General features: G+C 43.0%; 1 protein-coding gene across 8 annotated transcripts in view; it reads left to right on the top strand.

Moving 5' to 3' along the window:
* The window catches only part of Astn2 (astrotactin 2), an 854,736-nt gene that overhangs the window by 188,440 nt on the left and 649,744 nt on the right, over window positions 1–16,552 (top strand). For all 8 annotated transcript variants that reach the window (XM_090330513.1, XM_090330512.1, XM_090330508.1 and 5 more), the window contains exon 3: window positions 11,665–12,052. In XM_090330513.1, the coding sequence (XP_090186639.1) occupies window positions 11,665–12,052 (388 nt within the window). The remainder of the gene's footprint in view (window positions 1–11,664; window positions 12,053–16,552) is intronic.

Here is a 16,552-nt window from a genome sequence, read left to right as displayed (position 1 = left end):
TAGGGTTCTAGCTTACAGGAGGTTGAATAACTTGGCCAAAATCTTATTAAGAGGATTAGATTCCTAGTTTTTGTCTTCTACTGAGCTGATACTGGTTTAGGTTCAGTGATTTTGTGTACTAATCTTGCCTTCCAATGAGGTCAGAGTGAGCCAGATAAACTGGGACCTGAGCCTCCTTTCTGAAAACCTCTGTTCCCCACACTCCTCTATAGACCTCCCAGCTCCTTTCTGTTTCTCAGGACAGACAGCCCCTGCATCCATGGTACCCCTACTATTCTAAGTCGAACAAAAGCCCCATAGATATTCCTGCTGACAGCAAAGGAAGGAAAAATGGCACAGGCAGAGGGAGAAAAAGGGTAATTGAGGAGCAACAGATTGAAAAAAAAAAAGAGCTTCATTGACGACCAATCCCAATGAAATAGGAACACAAAGGGAAGAAAATCTACACCTACAAGCATTACAGTAAACCCTCAGAACTCTATGGATAAAAGAGAATGTGCTTATAGGTAGAAAGGGAAGAAAAAGAAATGTTCTGTAACAAAGGAAAATATATAACTAGTGCCTCCAGGTGTGAGAAAATATTGACAGTTCTCTAGAATCCTGTAGGGACCTTGCTGGGCTTGGAGTGAAGTTTCACTTTTCCTTCACCTGAACTCAGAACAGCTGAAAAAATAATAAAAAAAGGAATAAAGCAGAAGGAAATAAAAACTTTGCTTCTTTTAATGGATTCCTGTGGAGAATAGCTGCCTTCCATACCACTCCAGGCACACATACCCTATCTTGTCCTCACTCTCCACGAGCTCTGTGTCTTTATGAGGGGGAAGAGGTCTTAGGCACCATTAAGAGGATCTGGGAAGAAAAATTCATCCGAATCAAAACCAAATAAGCATGTACTTCTAACACTGTTTAGAGTGTGTGAGTGCATCTTTTCACCGAAATTTTAATACTTTTCTTCATTCATTCATTCATTCATTCATGTATGTGGTTTTTCTTGTTTGTTGTGTTAGTACTTGAACTTAGTGCTTGGAGTTTGCTCTGAAAGAAAGGCACATTGGAGCACTTTATTTTGTTTGCAGTCTGAAACCTTCTCTGTGGAATTGCTCCTCACAGGATCCACATGTCTTTTTCTTACAGCATGTACATCCATACTTCTTGCCCCTCTGCTCAGAGATAGGAAAAGCTTTCTTATTCCCATCTTCTCTTGATCATTTGAATTGTTGCAGTTTACCTTCAGTGGGTTATTTTAGAGTCTCTTGTATCTAAATAATAGACCGAAGCTGTATATTACATACTGGGTTTGACAGTGAGCACCCCAAATTTACACCCACTCTAATCCTTCTTTAGAATGGAGATAGTTGTAGATATGATCACTTAAGGATCTCAAGATGAAATTGTCCTGTACTTTAAGTGGATCCCCAGTCTTACTCCTTATAAGAAGAGGAGATGATGCTGAGTCTCAGGGAAGAGAAAACAGAGTTGTGTGAAGGTGGAGGCAGAGATAGAAATGAAACTATGTCAAGCCAGCGAATTTCGGAGCCACCATCAGCTATAAGAAGCAAGGGAAGATTCTTCCCTTCAGACTTGGAGGGATGACACTTCACTTTAGCCATCGAGTCTCCTGATCATGTGTTCGTTGTAAAACAAACACCCCAAGCTTCCCTGGAGGGCCAGCATCCATGTGAAACTTAAAGATAGGGCTTCTCTGGGACAATCCCTGTTCCACCTCCCTCTGTCCCACCAGAACATTCAGGTTGACTCAGAATGAAGAGGCCTTTGGAGCTCCCTAAAGCCAGGCTGGTAGTTCTTCAGAAAGCCCAAGGCCTGCATCTATAAACATAGTGTGGCCTGTGATGTGGGATTACCTTCATCCACATCTAATCAGAAGTTTAGAGAGTTCTAAGCTGTCCTAGACCTCATGCTTCTAGCATGTGTAAGGATACCTTTTCCTTGGCTGATTGGTTTGGAGAGCTATCAGTTACTTCCTTGGGCTATTCTCTGTTTGGGATTTCACAATTTTCCTAGTTCACTCCTTGCTGCAGACCTGAGCTACGCACACTGACCGTGGCTAGGCTACAGGAGGCCAGCCTTAGCTTGGACTAAAGAATGGGCCTTGGAAAGCTCTAGATAGAGTATTGGCAGGGTAATAGTGAGGAGAACTATCTGGACATCTGCCACGGGGCCCTGATGGGGGAACCAGTATGGACAGTAGAGTCTCATGGAAGAGATTTTGAGATGCTCATTACTCTTGGTGGGGTATGAAGTAGGGACTCAGTGCCGTGCTAGGGATGTGGCTCATTGGTTTTCCTTGTAGCCTGAGGCCTAAGTTGCTTGGTCCACTCACAAAGGAAGTTTGAAATCAAGACCTCATGTCGGTCAGGCAGTTACTCTACCAGTTGTTCCATGCCCTTGGCTATTTTTCTCTTCAGATCTGTTTCAGAGGGGGTCTCAAACTTGTACCTGTCACCCCAGCTGGGCTCAGACTATGATCCTCCTATCCATCACTGTATTGCAGCTGATATGACAGGTGTGTGTCATCACACTGAGCATCAAGAGGATTTATCAAGAATAAGAGAACTGCTGACTTGGAACTCTTAAGGAAATATTGAATCCCGTGTTCATTGTGGTTTTGTTTTTACAACTGTGATGATTAAAAACGTAGAAGGGAAAGGGCGATTCCTACCTGGTCCAGTCCTTGCAGGTGCATCAAGAACACAGGCCAGCATTTACTTCCTGGTCCTGTTATGGCAGGAACCGGCCTCCTGTTGAGGACACTCTTTTTTTCCCCTTCTCATTTCTTGGCATCTCCTGCTTCACTTTGTGCCCCTGGTAACTAACTTTCCTGGGGTTTTCCTGATCAGTCCCAGTGGGGGAGATCCGGAGGTCATCACAACGTGCCTTCAAGACAATTGGCAGTTCTATCACCAATGCTGAAAATGGCAGTAAAACAGTGCCTCTAAGAGACTCCTATTGTGTGGCTTGTAATAGGTTTTGAAGCAGCTTGATGGGTAGATGATGGGAAATACCAGAAATAGTGGAAATCCTCTGGATTTGCAGCTTTGCTTTTCTATGGTTTCAGCTCTTTGTCTGCTAGATTTTCTGGTGGCGTATGGATGCTTTGCTGTCTTTTATGATACTTTCTATACTAAGCAATAATATGCAACATTGACAGTTCTTTTACAAGCAAGCATCTCAGGGAGGTTCTAACAAGAAGAGATCTGCCTCTGGGATCATTTTAAAGCTCAAAGAACCAGACAGTCATAACAAAATTTAGCAAGATAAAAGTGACCCAGGTCTGTGCACCAAATCAACTAGGATTTGAACCCAGATTGAGTAGTCTTTGAACTACATCACTTAAAATCTGTGATTTCTAGCAGAGGAAAAAGAATGAACTGGAATTGAAGTAGATGCAGCTGTCCATTCACTTCCTGGGAAAGGAGATTATGCACGGATACTAGAGTCTGACATCTTACTTCTGTGCTTAGGCTCAGTGTCTCCTGGGATTTTATGAATAAGAAAATTCATTTTTCCCTTTTTTTGTGCATCTGCAGCAGAAGCAGTAGAAAGTCAGTATGTTTGCTCTCTAATAGTGCCATAACCAGTTTCTCCAGGAACCATGAGGAGACTCTCAGTAATGCTTTTTTTTTTTTGATGTGCTAAGTACATTCAAGACTCCTAATACTGCAATATAGGGTGCAAATAGGACTCAGATATGATTTCAACCTAGCCCTTATGCTTACGAAGCCACCAAACCACTTGATTCACTCATCCATGCACACTTCCAAAAATACTATTAAAACCCTCCCCCCAGCACTCTGTTATTCTTGTATTGAAGATGCAACAGCAATCATTGCTTGTTTGTTACCAGTGCCCATTACATTAGGACAGCAAAACAGAGTTGATGCCTTCTGTGTGTAGCAGGCACTGGTTGCTCACGTCTGCAGTCCTGTCTGCCCAGGAGGCAGAGGTCTGATGTTCAAGGTTTAAGATCAGCTTGAGCATACAGCTTGAGGCTGTTGTGGCATATTCAAGGTTTAAGATCGGCTTGAGCATACAGCTTGAGGCTGTTGTGGCTTAATTCTTTCCAACTAATCTCAAACTTTGAGTGGAAAAATCCAAGCAAGTGTCCCAAGGCCCTGAGTTCATGTCCTGGTATTAATACTCCCATATAAAAACTTTATTTTAATACATTATCTGTGATGGCAGGGAAGGGAAAGTGATTTAAAGAAAGGTAAAGCAAGGAAATGAGATAGTCTTTCAGGGGAGACAGGTGAAAAAAGAACTATTCCAGAGAGTGGAAGAGAGCAGAAACTGGAAGACTGCTTATGGACTGGGTTTAGTCTCTGCTATGGCAGATCCAATCCCTGACCTCTTGCCATTTTCTGTCTCTTTTTTAATACTTGTGACCTCTAAAGAAGCCAGTGTCAGGCCGCCTTGGAGACCAAGAAAACCCCAGCCATTTTCCATGCCTTAATTATCAACCATGCTCTCAGGGACTTCCAGCTCTGGAGTCTTAGCCTGTCCTCCTACTTCATAAAGCTCTGCTGCTAGCACAGCATTCGAGGATTGGCACAGCTTTAGGAATCTCATCATGGACCTCCTAGAAGCCTGGAGCAAAATGGAAAAAAAAAAGATGTACTGAGTAAAGGATGCAGGCTCCACAAACCACCCACTCTACAGACACAGTGGAAACTGCAGGATGGTCACAGCAGTGTGGAACAGATGGACTTTCTATTCCGCCATGCACTTCACCACTACTCCAGGCAGAATGCCCTGCTGGAGGCTCACTGTCTGAGAACGGAAGTTAAGAATACCTAGCTTATTTTGGCTTTTGTGGTACACATCCAGGACGTGAGCTCTTTTTCTGTTGACTCCTTTCATCTGTCAGGGCGCAAGACAAAGATGAGACCTTATGGTTTCTGATCTCTTTCACCATGTGCTTTTCCTAGGCCATAATTCTTTAAACCACCATTTATCAAGTGCTGGTTTGTTGGGTCCCTTTTGTGCAGTCTTTCATTTAATTTGCACAATACCCTTATTCATGAGTGACAACTGTGGTCGTCCACTTTCCGATGAGCAAGCTGAAGCTTCAGAAAAATGTGACCTACTCACAGTTCCACAGCTGGTTAATGACAGGGCAGGCACTAGTACTACTAACCCATGGGCTGTTTATTTGTTTATCTAGCCCTTCCATTTCTGGTGTGAGCATACTTGATTGGACAAGCAGCTCTCCTTCCCCCACCCTTTAATTTGCCTTTAATTGGAGATTCAAGAAAATCTTTTTTTATGCTCACTTCCTCTATGATTTGCTTTTGGAAGCTGTAAGAAACTCTTGGCCCCTTACTGTTTCCCTCTGGCATAGAGCTTATCAAACTGTGCCTTACAGTAATTATCTGCTTACTTATCTATTTCCCCAAACCAACTGCAAGTTTTTCAAGGATGTATATGTGCGTTCTTCAATCCAAGCAGAAGTTTTAGCACAGCATCAGGGCTTAATGATAATGGTAGTAGTACTTAAGCCAATGATAGTGTGCATTCAATTTATTTTTTTTTTAAGGTCAGGGTCCATGGGACATACTCCATATGATTTTATCTACTTCTCACTAGAACACTTTTTGGTGAATGGCATTGTTTCTCTTTTAGAGCTGTGGAAACTAAGCATTACAGAGAGAATTTCCAAGATCACAACACTGGTGGGTGGCAGAATAAAAATTTGAACTTGATTTGAGTCAGCTTGCTTTCAGACAAATTTCAGGCAAATGAATGAAGCCCAGAGCTCTTCCCTCATCACCCAGGTTGGTCTGTTTATCTCCGTGACTCAAATAATAAGAAGCAAAGCAATCTTCTTAAAGATACTTTCCCCTACCCTTTCCATTTATTCCTTCTTCCAAGTAGGATTTGAGGCAGAACTTGAGAGGTCCCCTGAGGCCATGAAGTAGGGTACTGATTTGTGCTAAATAGCTCATGTGAATTATCCTCTGCTCTCTATTACATGTGGATAAAGAAGTACCAGGCAAATGCAGATGTGTTTTTGCCACCTACATTTTACAAAGACATGTGTAATGACTTCCTTCATTCATTCTTTCAACAAATTATTGAGGATCTGCTGTGTTCATCTACCATGGCACATTCAGATTATAAATAAGACTCTACCCTCCATTATTTCTCAGTGTAAAAATACAATAAAGGCTACATGATGTGAGATCTGGAGCTGGGCCCTTGAAACTGAGCATACTCAGGGGAATTGGGGAGGAGCTCATGAGGGATTGAGAGCCAAATTGTCCAGCAATTTGCTATGTGATCCCACAGACAAATACGAGTTACAGTGAGACCTAATAGGTAAACATTTAACTAAGCCAGACAAAGCAGATTTTATAGAACTCAAGACCTCAAATCAGAGCCTCATTGGACTAGACAGAGAAGAAACAGCATTGATTGAGAGCCTAGACACATGGTAGTTAACTGGCTCTACCCCTCCTTCTATATCTATGTGCCAGACAGGATAGCATAAACATAGATTCATTTCATCTGTTCTGGCATTTGAGGTTACCTTTCCCCTCCTAGTCTTCTCTGTTATTAGCACTAGACTGATTATTAGAAACAACTCTTCCGTTTTATCTACATACCCAAAGAAGGCAAGTGGCACATGTGTCCATTTTCTCAGACTTGAGAGCAGTGAGTAGAAATAAAGGTTTGAAAACGGATAGTGAATATCTCCTACACTAGGAGTACATCATATCTATTTGGGTTTTTTTTTTCTTTTAAGGAAACAAGGTTTTGTATTAACAATAAGGATGTATATATTTTCTGAGAGATATACTAATTGCAAATCATTATGTTTACATGTGTGAGACCATACAATCTCATGTAATTCTTCCCAGATCTTCACTGCTAGGTGTTAGTAACCCAACTCACAGGTAAGAAAATTATGACTTTACCCCACTCTACCATGGAAAGGTGATATAGCCCTCACCACACTCATGTCTGATTGGTCAGTGGCAAACCTGAATGCCTCAGAATTCAGTAGCTGGCCACACAATGAATTTCTCTTAAGATGTAGGAGTACTCTTTTAAAATGTGGCTCCTTTTCTGATCTGGTCTGAAAATGACTAGGATAATGGGGTTGCATGGTTGTAGGTGAAAGATAAATGCAAAGAACCATGCTGTGTTTTTACTTTACTCCTGTGGCTTTTTATTGGGAAATAAAATAATGTGTTTAATAGATACATGGCAAGTAGATAATTTGTTTAAAAGAAAAGTATGCTTTCTTTTCTTTAATGGGTCCTACTTAAAATAGGTCACCAATATCTGCCCAGGGAGACAAAGAATGGAATGTAGGTAAATATAGCTAAGGCTACACATTTAAAGATAGGTTTGGTATATTTTTACAAATGTGACTGTGCACATACACACACGCATACACACACACACACACACACTTATATACATACACAGATATGCATATGCTGATCTTTACCTTTTATTGTACATGTGTTCTCTTTTAGTTAATTGATTATGGGTGCACATAAATATATCTTTAATTTGATTGTGCGCTGGAATCAGGTATAACCTTCTGGAGCATTGCTCAGGAAATAAATAATATATAAATAGGTTCCTCTGGAATCCAGAGGCATAATGCAGACTTTAGTGACATCCTTTTCCTGTCCAGCCCCTGACAATCATGCACAAGTCTCCTCATCCTCTTGTGTTGGGCTTGTGCCTTCCATATTAGCTGAGTTCCCCACCTCTCCCACCTCTACTTTTGTAGTTTCAGGGTTTATTATCTTTCTCTCTTAGAAAGGGCAACTCCGTCATCACACTATTGGCATATGAAACCATGAAATTCCTTGTCCTATGTGACCTGCAATAGCACCCACCCAGCCATGACAACTGAAAATATGCTCAGTTCCAAATAACTTTGGGGGAGTAAAATCACCTGTAGCTGAGACCTACTGCCTTATCCCATTTTCAGGCCTGTCTGTCTTTAGTTTCCCCAACATATAGATAGCAGATTTGCTTACAAACATTTCCAGATCCGTATGAGTACCCAGAAAGCATTCATTTGAGACAAGGTGATTCACAAAAATGGAAATCTGCTTAATGAGAACGTCAGCTCTAGACTGCAGAACTCCCAACTGATCTGTGAGGATGGTGTCTCTCTCTAGCTATACTTTGGCCATAAGAGGTAGGATGGGTTGAAAGTCAAGACAGAGCAGAAATAAAGCCTACAAGATCATTCAGTATGTTTTAAAATGATCATAAGTGGCACTGAAAACTGGAGCATAGGACAGTCACAGAACTGAGGAAAGTGCAACCCCATAGAAGCTCCTTTGCAGTCCACATTGTCATGATTCCCCTTTCTTGCAAGCTTTGGTGGGATATTCTGCCTCCAAAACTCTTTCTGAAAGATCCTCTTTTGTGACCCTATCATGTACAGAGTGGAAACCTCCATTTTCTTACCTGTAACACTAAAAATTTGAACAGATTCCTAATAATCCCTCCAGCAGAATCTGAAAGGAGCTAAAAGGAGACAGCTGAGAGAACGTGGTGTTCCGGCCCCCTTCTCTACTAGCTCTGTTACCAGGCAATTAGCCAAGTACAATGTCCAATGGATCACCAGTCCACCTCTGGCTGCCAGGAACCAGAAAGAAGTGGCAAGAAGGGAAGGACATTACTTGGGAGAATATGCATGTTCACAGCTCTGAGGATTAAAGGCCCGTGTTCTTATCACTGCTGAACAGAGTATTATAAATCCAGTCTTAGAATACCAAATCCCCTTGCGGCTTGGCCGTTGTGAGGGAATATTAAAAAGGCCGGAGACAGAAATAATCAGTTTCCAAATGACACATTGTCAAATAAAGCATTTCTCACATTATCCTCTTCTTTCTTTTCTCTGGGTTCCTTTTCTTATGTCTGCATTTTAACGCTATGAAAGGGAAAAAAAAAGATAAAAATGAGGCCAGGCTGAATGGCATTCTAAGTTTGACTTTTTTTGAAGGCTGTCTTGATGGGGTAGCTCAGGATGCTTTTCCTTAAATTCTTTATAACTTTCAGATTTTGATATTGTACGTGTAAGGAAATTGGCAGGGGTATGAGAATTGGGAAAAATCATCAGAATAGCAAAGACGTGTCATTGAAGTTGTCATCCGGGTCCCTCTGAATGCTGGGGTTGGAGATGCTATAAGGATTTTTATTTGCATTTCTCTCACAGATCTAGTTAGGATTGTAGACACCTGAGGGTTATTATTTATCTTCTCAGAGAAAAAGTCATGCATCTTAGCTGAATAAATAGCAGCTGAGGCCCTGAAGTGGCAAAAGTCTTATCATCACCTAGATGATTGGATCACAGCAAAAAAACCATGGTAACATTGGAGGGGGTGTCATATGAAAAGAGGACAGCTACACCCCCAAATGAAGAGGCAAAAAAAATGCTCCTCAAGAAACTGATCTCCAAGCTGAGAGGGATGGCTGCGATGAGATGAGTTTTTAGAGCTGCTGTAATCACTTGTCACAATTTAGTTGTCTGAAAAAAGAAAAAAAAATGACCCAAGAAATACTTTTTCTCACATCTTGGGAAGGCAAAAGTCCAAAACAGTGATGACAATAGGTTATTCTTTTTCTGGTGGCTCTGAGGGACAAACCCTTCTAGCCTGGGATAATCCACAGTGACTGGTACCCCTTGCTTTGTGAACATATCACTGGATTCTTCACATTCCTTTGTGTCCCTCTATTTTTTTCCCTTTTTATACAGTTGTAAGCCATGGGATGTAGTGCTCATTCTAATCCAGTATGACTTCATATCAGCTAATCATATTTGCAAGGGTACAATTTCCAAATAGAGCTACTTTCTCAGATTCCAGGCAGCCACAGTTTAAACCAAAACAGATACCAGTGAATCCTCAGTGAAGGAAAACATCCAGGCCAAGGGAGCAGGAAGAGCAGCAAGCAAGAGCAGACCATATGTTAGGAGAATGCTAACTACTCAGTGTGGCTCCAGGCTGGTATAGCCAGGTAGCCCACGTGAGGTTTGCTGCAAGCTGAGGAATGTTAAAGGGTCTTGGATCTAGAAAGAGGGAGTATGGGCATTATTCTGACATCCCTGGAGAGTCAGGACAAGATTTAAGCCAGCAAGTGGGCTAAAATACAATTTGAGTTAGGGTAGAGGAATAGACAATTTGAAGAAACAAGGCTGGTGTTTGTTGACTTCTGTGGTATCAGACCTTTTATCCAGATCTTGTGTTGTCTGATTTAATTCTTACTATAACTTTTCATGTTGTGAACAGTCAGCTTCATTTTAAAGGAAGCCTGTTGGAGCCCTAGAAAGTAAAATATCGTAGTATACTTGTCACACCAACAGCAAGTGGCGAAGCAGGGATTCACATGCCCCAGATCTGTGTTTTCCTTGTCATAGCAGTCTTCCCTTGACATGGCCTACACGGACCCTGCTCAACTGTGCTATGGAGTCAGAAACACACTGTCACTCACTGAACAGGAAGAGCAGGCTGATTCCTGTCAAGAGAGACTAGTGGAAGGAAGAGCCTAGAAGAAAGGGGATCTCTCCTCCTTCTGTCATCCTTCATAACATCACAGCTTTGTAAAAAGTCTGGTATTCCTAAGGAGGAGGTAAAGGAATCATTTTGCACCTCTACAGCTTGCTCTGCCATAGTAACTCAAGCCCTCAGGGCAATAGACTGGCATGTTTATTCTCTGAAACTCTCAGGTCTTCTGCAGCCTTGTTTGTTTGGGGTAGCCCTAGAACGAGCACATCCCAAATTGGACTAGGTGTCATGCAGGCCTGCAGCCTCAGTTTGCCATTGCTTGAGCTTTGGCCTCTACTTAACTTGCTTTCTGGAATCCCGCAGCTTTCTCTCTATTTCTTCCTCCATCCTGGCTTAGCTCTCTTCTTGCCCTGAAGCTTTATTCTCCACTACCAGGGCCTCTCTTCATTACTGCTGTTTGCTTGGAGGGCAGATGGTCTGGACTGGCTCACTCTGGTAAAGTTTTCCTGCTTTTCTTTCTTTCTTCCTCTCTCTCTCTCTCCTTCCTTCCTTCCTTCCTTTTGTTTTTTCTGGGTGGTGGTGGTGAGGGGTTGGTTGTAGGGCTTGAACACAGGGCCTGGGGGCTGTCCGTCCTGAGTTTTTTTTTTTTTTTTTTTTTTTGCTCAAGGCTAATACTCCACCACGTCCAGGTGTTTAATTGGAGATAAGTCTCACAGACTTTCTTACCTGAGCTGACTCTGCACTGCAGTCTTCAGATGTCAGCCTGAGTAGCTCCGATTACAGCCACTAGTACCCAGCTCAGTTCTGGCTTCTCTGTTTGCTCACTGCTGAAGCAGGAAGTCTGTGAAGAAAGAAAAGTATGGCTGTGTAACCAAGGGCTCTGTACAGAGGCTGGATCATGAAAAGCAAGCCTCAGAAAAGCCAGGCATTTTTGCCATCAAGTCCATTTTGTGGCTAAACTACTAGGCTTGGAAGGCTAATGTAGCTAGCTTCCAAAGCATGGCTGAAGGGGAAGGTGTGTGTGTGGGGGGGTGGTTCCCTAAAAATATCAGAGCCAGGGATCCAGGCTGAGCACCGGTGGATAAGGGGAAATCTCCTACTTTGGGGTCTCCAGGCCAAAGAGCCTCTGGTCCATTTACCTGTCATCCATCCTTGCCTTCTGCTCCAGGGTGGCCTCATCGCTCTGCTGCTCCTGCTGGTGGTGTTCACGGTGGCCCTGTATGCCCAGAGGCGCTGGCAGAAGCGTCGCCGCATCCCGCAGAAGAGCGCCAGCACCGAGGCCACGCATGAGATCCACTACATCCCATCCGTACTGCTGGGACCCCAGGCCCGGGAGAGCTTCCGCTCCTCACGGCTGCAGGCACACAACTCGGTCATCGGGGTGCCTATTCGGGAGACCCCCATCCTGGATGACTACGACTACGAGGAGGAAGAGGACCCACCCCGACGTCCCAACCAGGTCTCCCGCGAGGATGAATTTGACAGTCAGGTGACCCCCCACACTCTGGATACACTGGGCCGGTCAGCAGAGGAGAAGATGGAGTTTGAGAAGAAAGGTGAGTGTTAATAGCCCATGTTCTGGGATGCTGGGGGAGAAGGGGGGTGATGGTGATCGGGAAGGGAATTGGGGATGGATGGGAAGAAAGAGGAGATGGGAGGCTGGGGAGGCAGGAGGTGGTATCTACAACACGACCCTCCCGTAAATCGATTTATAAATTATTTAACTTTATTTTTGATTACTATATTTATCCTAGTGAGATCAATGGCATTGGATGTGGAGTCTTATTTTTGTGTTGAGTTATGAGACCTTGACTCCTCTGGTCTCAGTAAGATGAGAGAGCAAGACACCAACAGTGTTGGTAGAAATGGACTTTGGAGGGGGCATCCCAGTGTGTGCCTGTCGTCCACCTAACACTTGGTAATGTGGCTTGGAGCTTGTCCTTGACAGCCTTCTGTCCCCTATTTCTGGATATATTAAGTTTTCCCCAATAGGACTTCAAGCCTGTGTTCTTGCCTCCCATCGAGAAAGAAAGTGAATCTGATATTCTTCTTATAAGGAAGCCCATGAGAAATTGGACAACAGGAATACAAAAGAAAACAAAACAGAAACATGATTTGCAACTTTTATAAATCAACCTACATAACCCCATCTTCTTCAAATGTTTTGTGTACAATACTTTTCAGATATTGTCCCCATCCTGGGCCTTGTCCCCTAGGTGGGGATTCTCATTTTTTCCCATGTTGGAATGTCAAATCTGAGCTGTCACCTTTACTGAGCAAATGGGGTTGTCCCTCCTTTATGCAGTATGTTATGTTTCGGTTGACACCTGTTAAGATCACCCTTGTTCCTTCAGCTCTTGCTGGTTCCCATTTGATATTTCATGACTAATACTACTCATTCATTTTCTTAAATGTCGTTGCAAAGTCCTGTTTCCTTCATCCATTTAAGGAACAGGTGATTGTTGGGACATAAGCAGAGGAAAGATATTTAGTTGTCCTAATTAAATGTTTGTGACGCAAGCTTGTGTGTAGGTAGAGTTGGGCTATCTTAACTTTCGATAAATGCTACCAGGACACAGTCTTGCTTTTCCTCTTCATTATCTCTGTGAAGCTAGTGATGGTGATGGGTTAGAGTACAGGTCTGGATTCCCTCCAGTCATGGCCCTAGAGGTTGCCTTATTTGTGTGGCTTGGACCCAGCCCTGGAGCTCTGGATCCTGTGTTGACCTTTTCTGTTCCTAAGGGTCTCCTCTCATATCTGTCTTTCTGGTAAAGCTTCATGAGCACGGAAGGACTGTGAGGGCTTCTTAAAATGGAGAGATTTTTTTTGTCAGGCCTTGAAACTGAGGGAGAGAGGAGCACAGATATAGAAGCTGCTAACATTGGCTCTGGATTCTTATGGATCTGCCTCCTTTCATGGCAATGTACTCTTGGAATGATGGGATTTTGACTTCAGTGTCCTCAGTGAGGGACCAGTAAGAAGATTAGATATAAAATATGCGGGAAATTCCTAAGGCAAGGCCACCCCTACTAGGGGTTGAATGCCCATACTAGTTGTAAGTCTCCAGCCTTCAATCTTCCTTTAGATTCCTAAATTGGCCTTCCTCTCGAGCCTCTTTCAGGTGCTTCCCTCCTGGGAACTCTTATCTCCTTCTGGCCAGATGTGATGTCTCTATTGATATGTCCATGGATGTTGAAATTACCACTTGCCATACTGTACAGTCCTAACAGATTCTCTTTCTATACTATCCTCAAAAGTCTTTGCGAGCACATGTTGTGCCCTCCATCTTTGTCCTATTAGCATTCAGTGCAGAGGTTAGCCTTTAATAGTAGGTGCTCAGAAGATGCCTGTTGAACTGAGTGATCGAAAGAAATGGTCATTCCAATCAAGCTACATCCTAGCATCAATTAGAGTCTAGAGTGCTCAATTCTAGGCTTCAAGCTATTTCACTGTCCTCAAGTTTCAAGACTGTAGAAATCAAAGGATTAGCAGAGGCCCATTGACCTTGATGGCCAGAATGCAGGAGAAAGCAAAAAGACTGAAACTCAAGAGGATCATCAATGTTGACTAACTGATGATCAAGGAAAGCTGACTAGATACAGTCAATTCAGGAAGATTCTCTCTCTTCCCCCTTCTCCTTTTCTTCTATCTTCTCTTTTTTACTCCCCCTTTTCCTCCCCACTACACACACACACACACACACACACACACACACACACACACACACACACACACACACACACACACCATCTACCAGGCCTCAAATGAAAAACAGTGAGCACCTCCAAAATGAGAAAATGGAAGAGGCTGTAACTGCCAATGATTTTGTTTGATGTCTTCCTCCCTCTTACCATCTTTTCTTCTTTTCCATTTCCCTCCCTCTCCCTCTCTTTCCCCTCTACTTTTTCTCTTCTCTGCCCCCTCTCTGCTTTTCCCTCTCCTCCTCCTTCTCCTTCTCTTTATTTCACTTCCTCTTCCCCTCCTTAATACGAAGGCAATATATTGTAGTGCTAGAATCTGAAATATCAAGGAAATGTGGCCCAAGCGACAAAAGATAAACACAGAGGTGGAGTTTTTCAATCCAGTAGTGCAAACTCTGAGATCTAAGGCAAGCTATAGTGTCCTTTCCTGTCAAAGGGCTTGATGCTAGTACGGTTCTGCTTTGCAGTGAGGTTCAGAAGCTTGACCAAAATAAAACAAGTGGAGTGTAGGGTCCATAGTCAAGCGCCCTCCAACCCCTGGCCCATATAACTGTTTTTTTTTCTTCATTCCACTAGTGTAGACCTGGAGTGGGGACAAAGAAAGTAGAGCAATTGCCTTCATAGTACATAACAGGGTTTGACTTGAGACAAGTCCCAAGGGTAAGGGAAAAGAAAATGGGAGCCAGATGTGGAGCAGAGCTGCTGTTATCTCTGAAGTAGAAGTGAAGGAGAAATACAGGTCCAGCATGCTGTGTTCCAGCTTTCTTTTGTTCTGAACAGCTGCCTCACTCTGTAGCACACAGGACCAGAAAAGACCATGTAGCATTAGGGTACTCATCTGTTCTCGTCTCACCCAAATGATTCTGCTTTCCATGGTTCTCTGAGTGGGCTCTGTGAGGACAACAGGGGGAACAATAAACAAGAAAAAACCTAGCTAAGAAGGAAGTCGAGGACACATTATTTCGAGTTTCAGGCAGGAGACTGGCCACCTTGACCAGCTGGTGTAGACGTTCCTGCAGAATTCCTTGAACTCCTGTTTTTCCTGGCTTCTCTAGAAGAAGGCTGATTCACTGAGATCAGTAGCACTCATTATTGCTGCCTCTGGGGCCTTGGTGAGGGAACATAGGTCCTCTCCCTTACGAATGCAAAAGGACAAGCAAATATTCAGAGGCTGGACATTCCATATAAAATGAGATTTCAAAGAATCCAAAAAATAGGAGGAAAAGGTGTAGTGTTTTCCCTTGCAGCTGGGTGACAAGTTCACAAACATTTATTATGTGTTTTATAAAGAGACAAGAGTTGGAAAGTTCCAAGCACAAAGAAATAATGTCTCAGGGGGGTAGGTTAAAATATAGATTGCCCTGGTTTATTATTATACAGCGTGTGCTAGTATCTGTTACTATCTATGCCATCTATATGTATATAATTTTAAAAATAATAATTTGGAACGATAAAAGGGATCAAACAGCCCTTTGAAATTATATGGCTCAGGGACAATCCCGCCTGTGCATTTTTATATACAGAATTGGTCTGTGGATTCAAACTGTTTCATCCTACTTCAGTCTTATCAGCCTGCTATTCAGCTCAGACCTGCAAGTAATAGAGGAGGCTGTTGGAAGCTGAAGCGAGAAACTGTCATTAGAATAATGGCCGCTGCTTGGGGGTCCTGTGCCTCAAGGGTGCTGTTCTGAGCAGGGCTGGCATTCAACGGGGTTATACCAGTGAGACCAGATCCTTTGTCTCACCCTGAAACTTGATGCCAGCAGGTGGTAGACCCTTTCCCTGAGTCTCCTAGTGCTCACTTCCCCGAAGGGCTTGCTGAACTTCTCACTGCCCAGTGAGGGAGCAGCTCCTGTCAGCACCATGGATAGGGAAAGCTTGTGACTACAAGATTCTCAGGAATTTTGAATGTCACACACCACATGCCACTTTAGCAAGTTGCAGAGAGTTTAACGTGTGTCGTTATATAAATACTCTGTGTGATGTTTACTGTATGTCAGAAACCCGATGAATTTTAATTCCAGTTCTCCTTCCATGTCCTTAAACTTCTGTTTTTTTTTTCCTGAAAGATTATGCATGGAAGCACAAGGAAATTAAAATAACTGATTTATCTATCATTTTAGCAAGGGATGGGATGAAAGATGAACAAGTGGCTATTAGGTTTTGTTTCATTTATTTTGAAAGAAATGTGTGCTATTTTTTTAAGAGGCAAAAAAAGACAGACAAGTGCGAGAGGAAAAACAGAGGAGGATGGGAGAGAAGGGAGGAAGAAGGGACAGAGATGGAAGTAAGATAGAAAGGAAGAAGGGAGGGATGATAGAAAAATCAAAATTCTACAAAAACAAGAAGCTCCAT

The sequence above is a fragment of the Megascapheus bottae genome, chromosome 3 (assembly GCF_031878675.1).
Source record: "Megascapheus bottae isolate mThoBot1 chromosome 3, mThoBot2.hap1, whole genome shotgun sequence".
Taxonomy (NCBI): Eukaryota; Metazoa; Chordata; class Mammalia; order Rodentia; family Geomyidae; genus Megascapheus; species Megascapheus bottae.
Note: the sequence above shows the minus strand (reverse complement) of the source record. Positions and strands in the feature narration are given on the sequence as shown.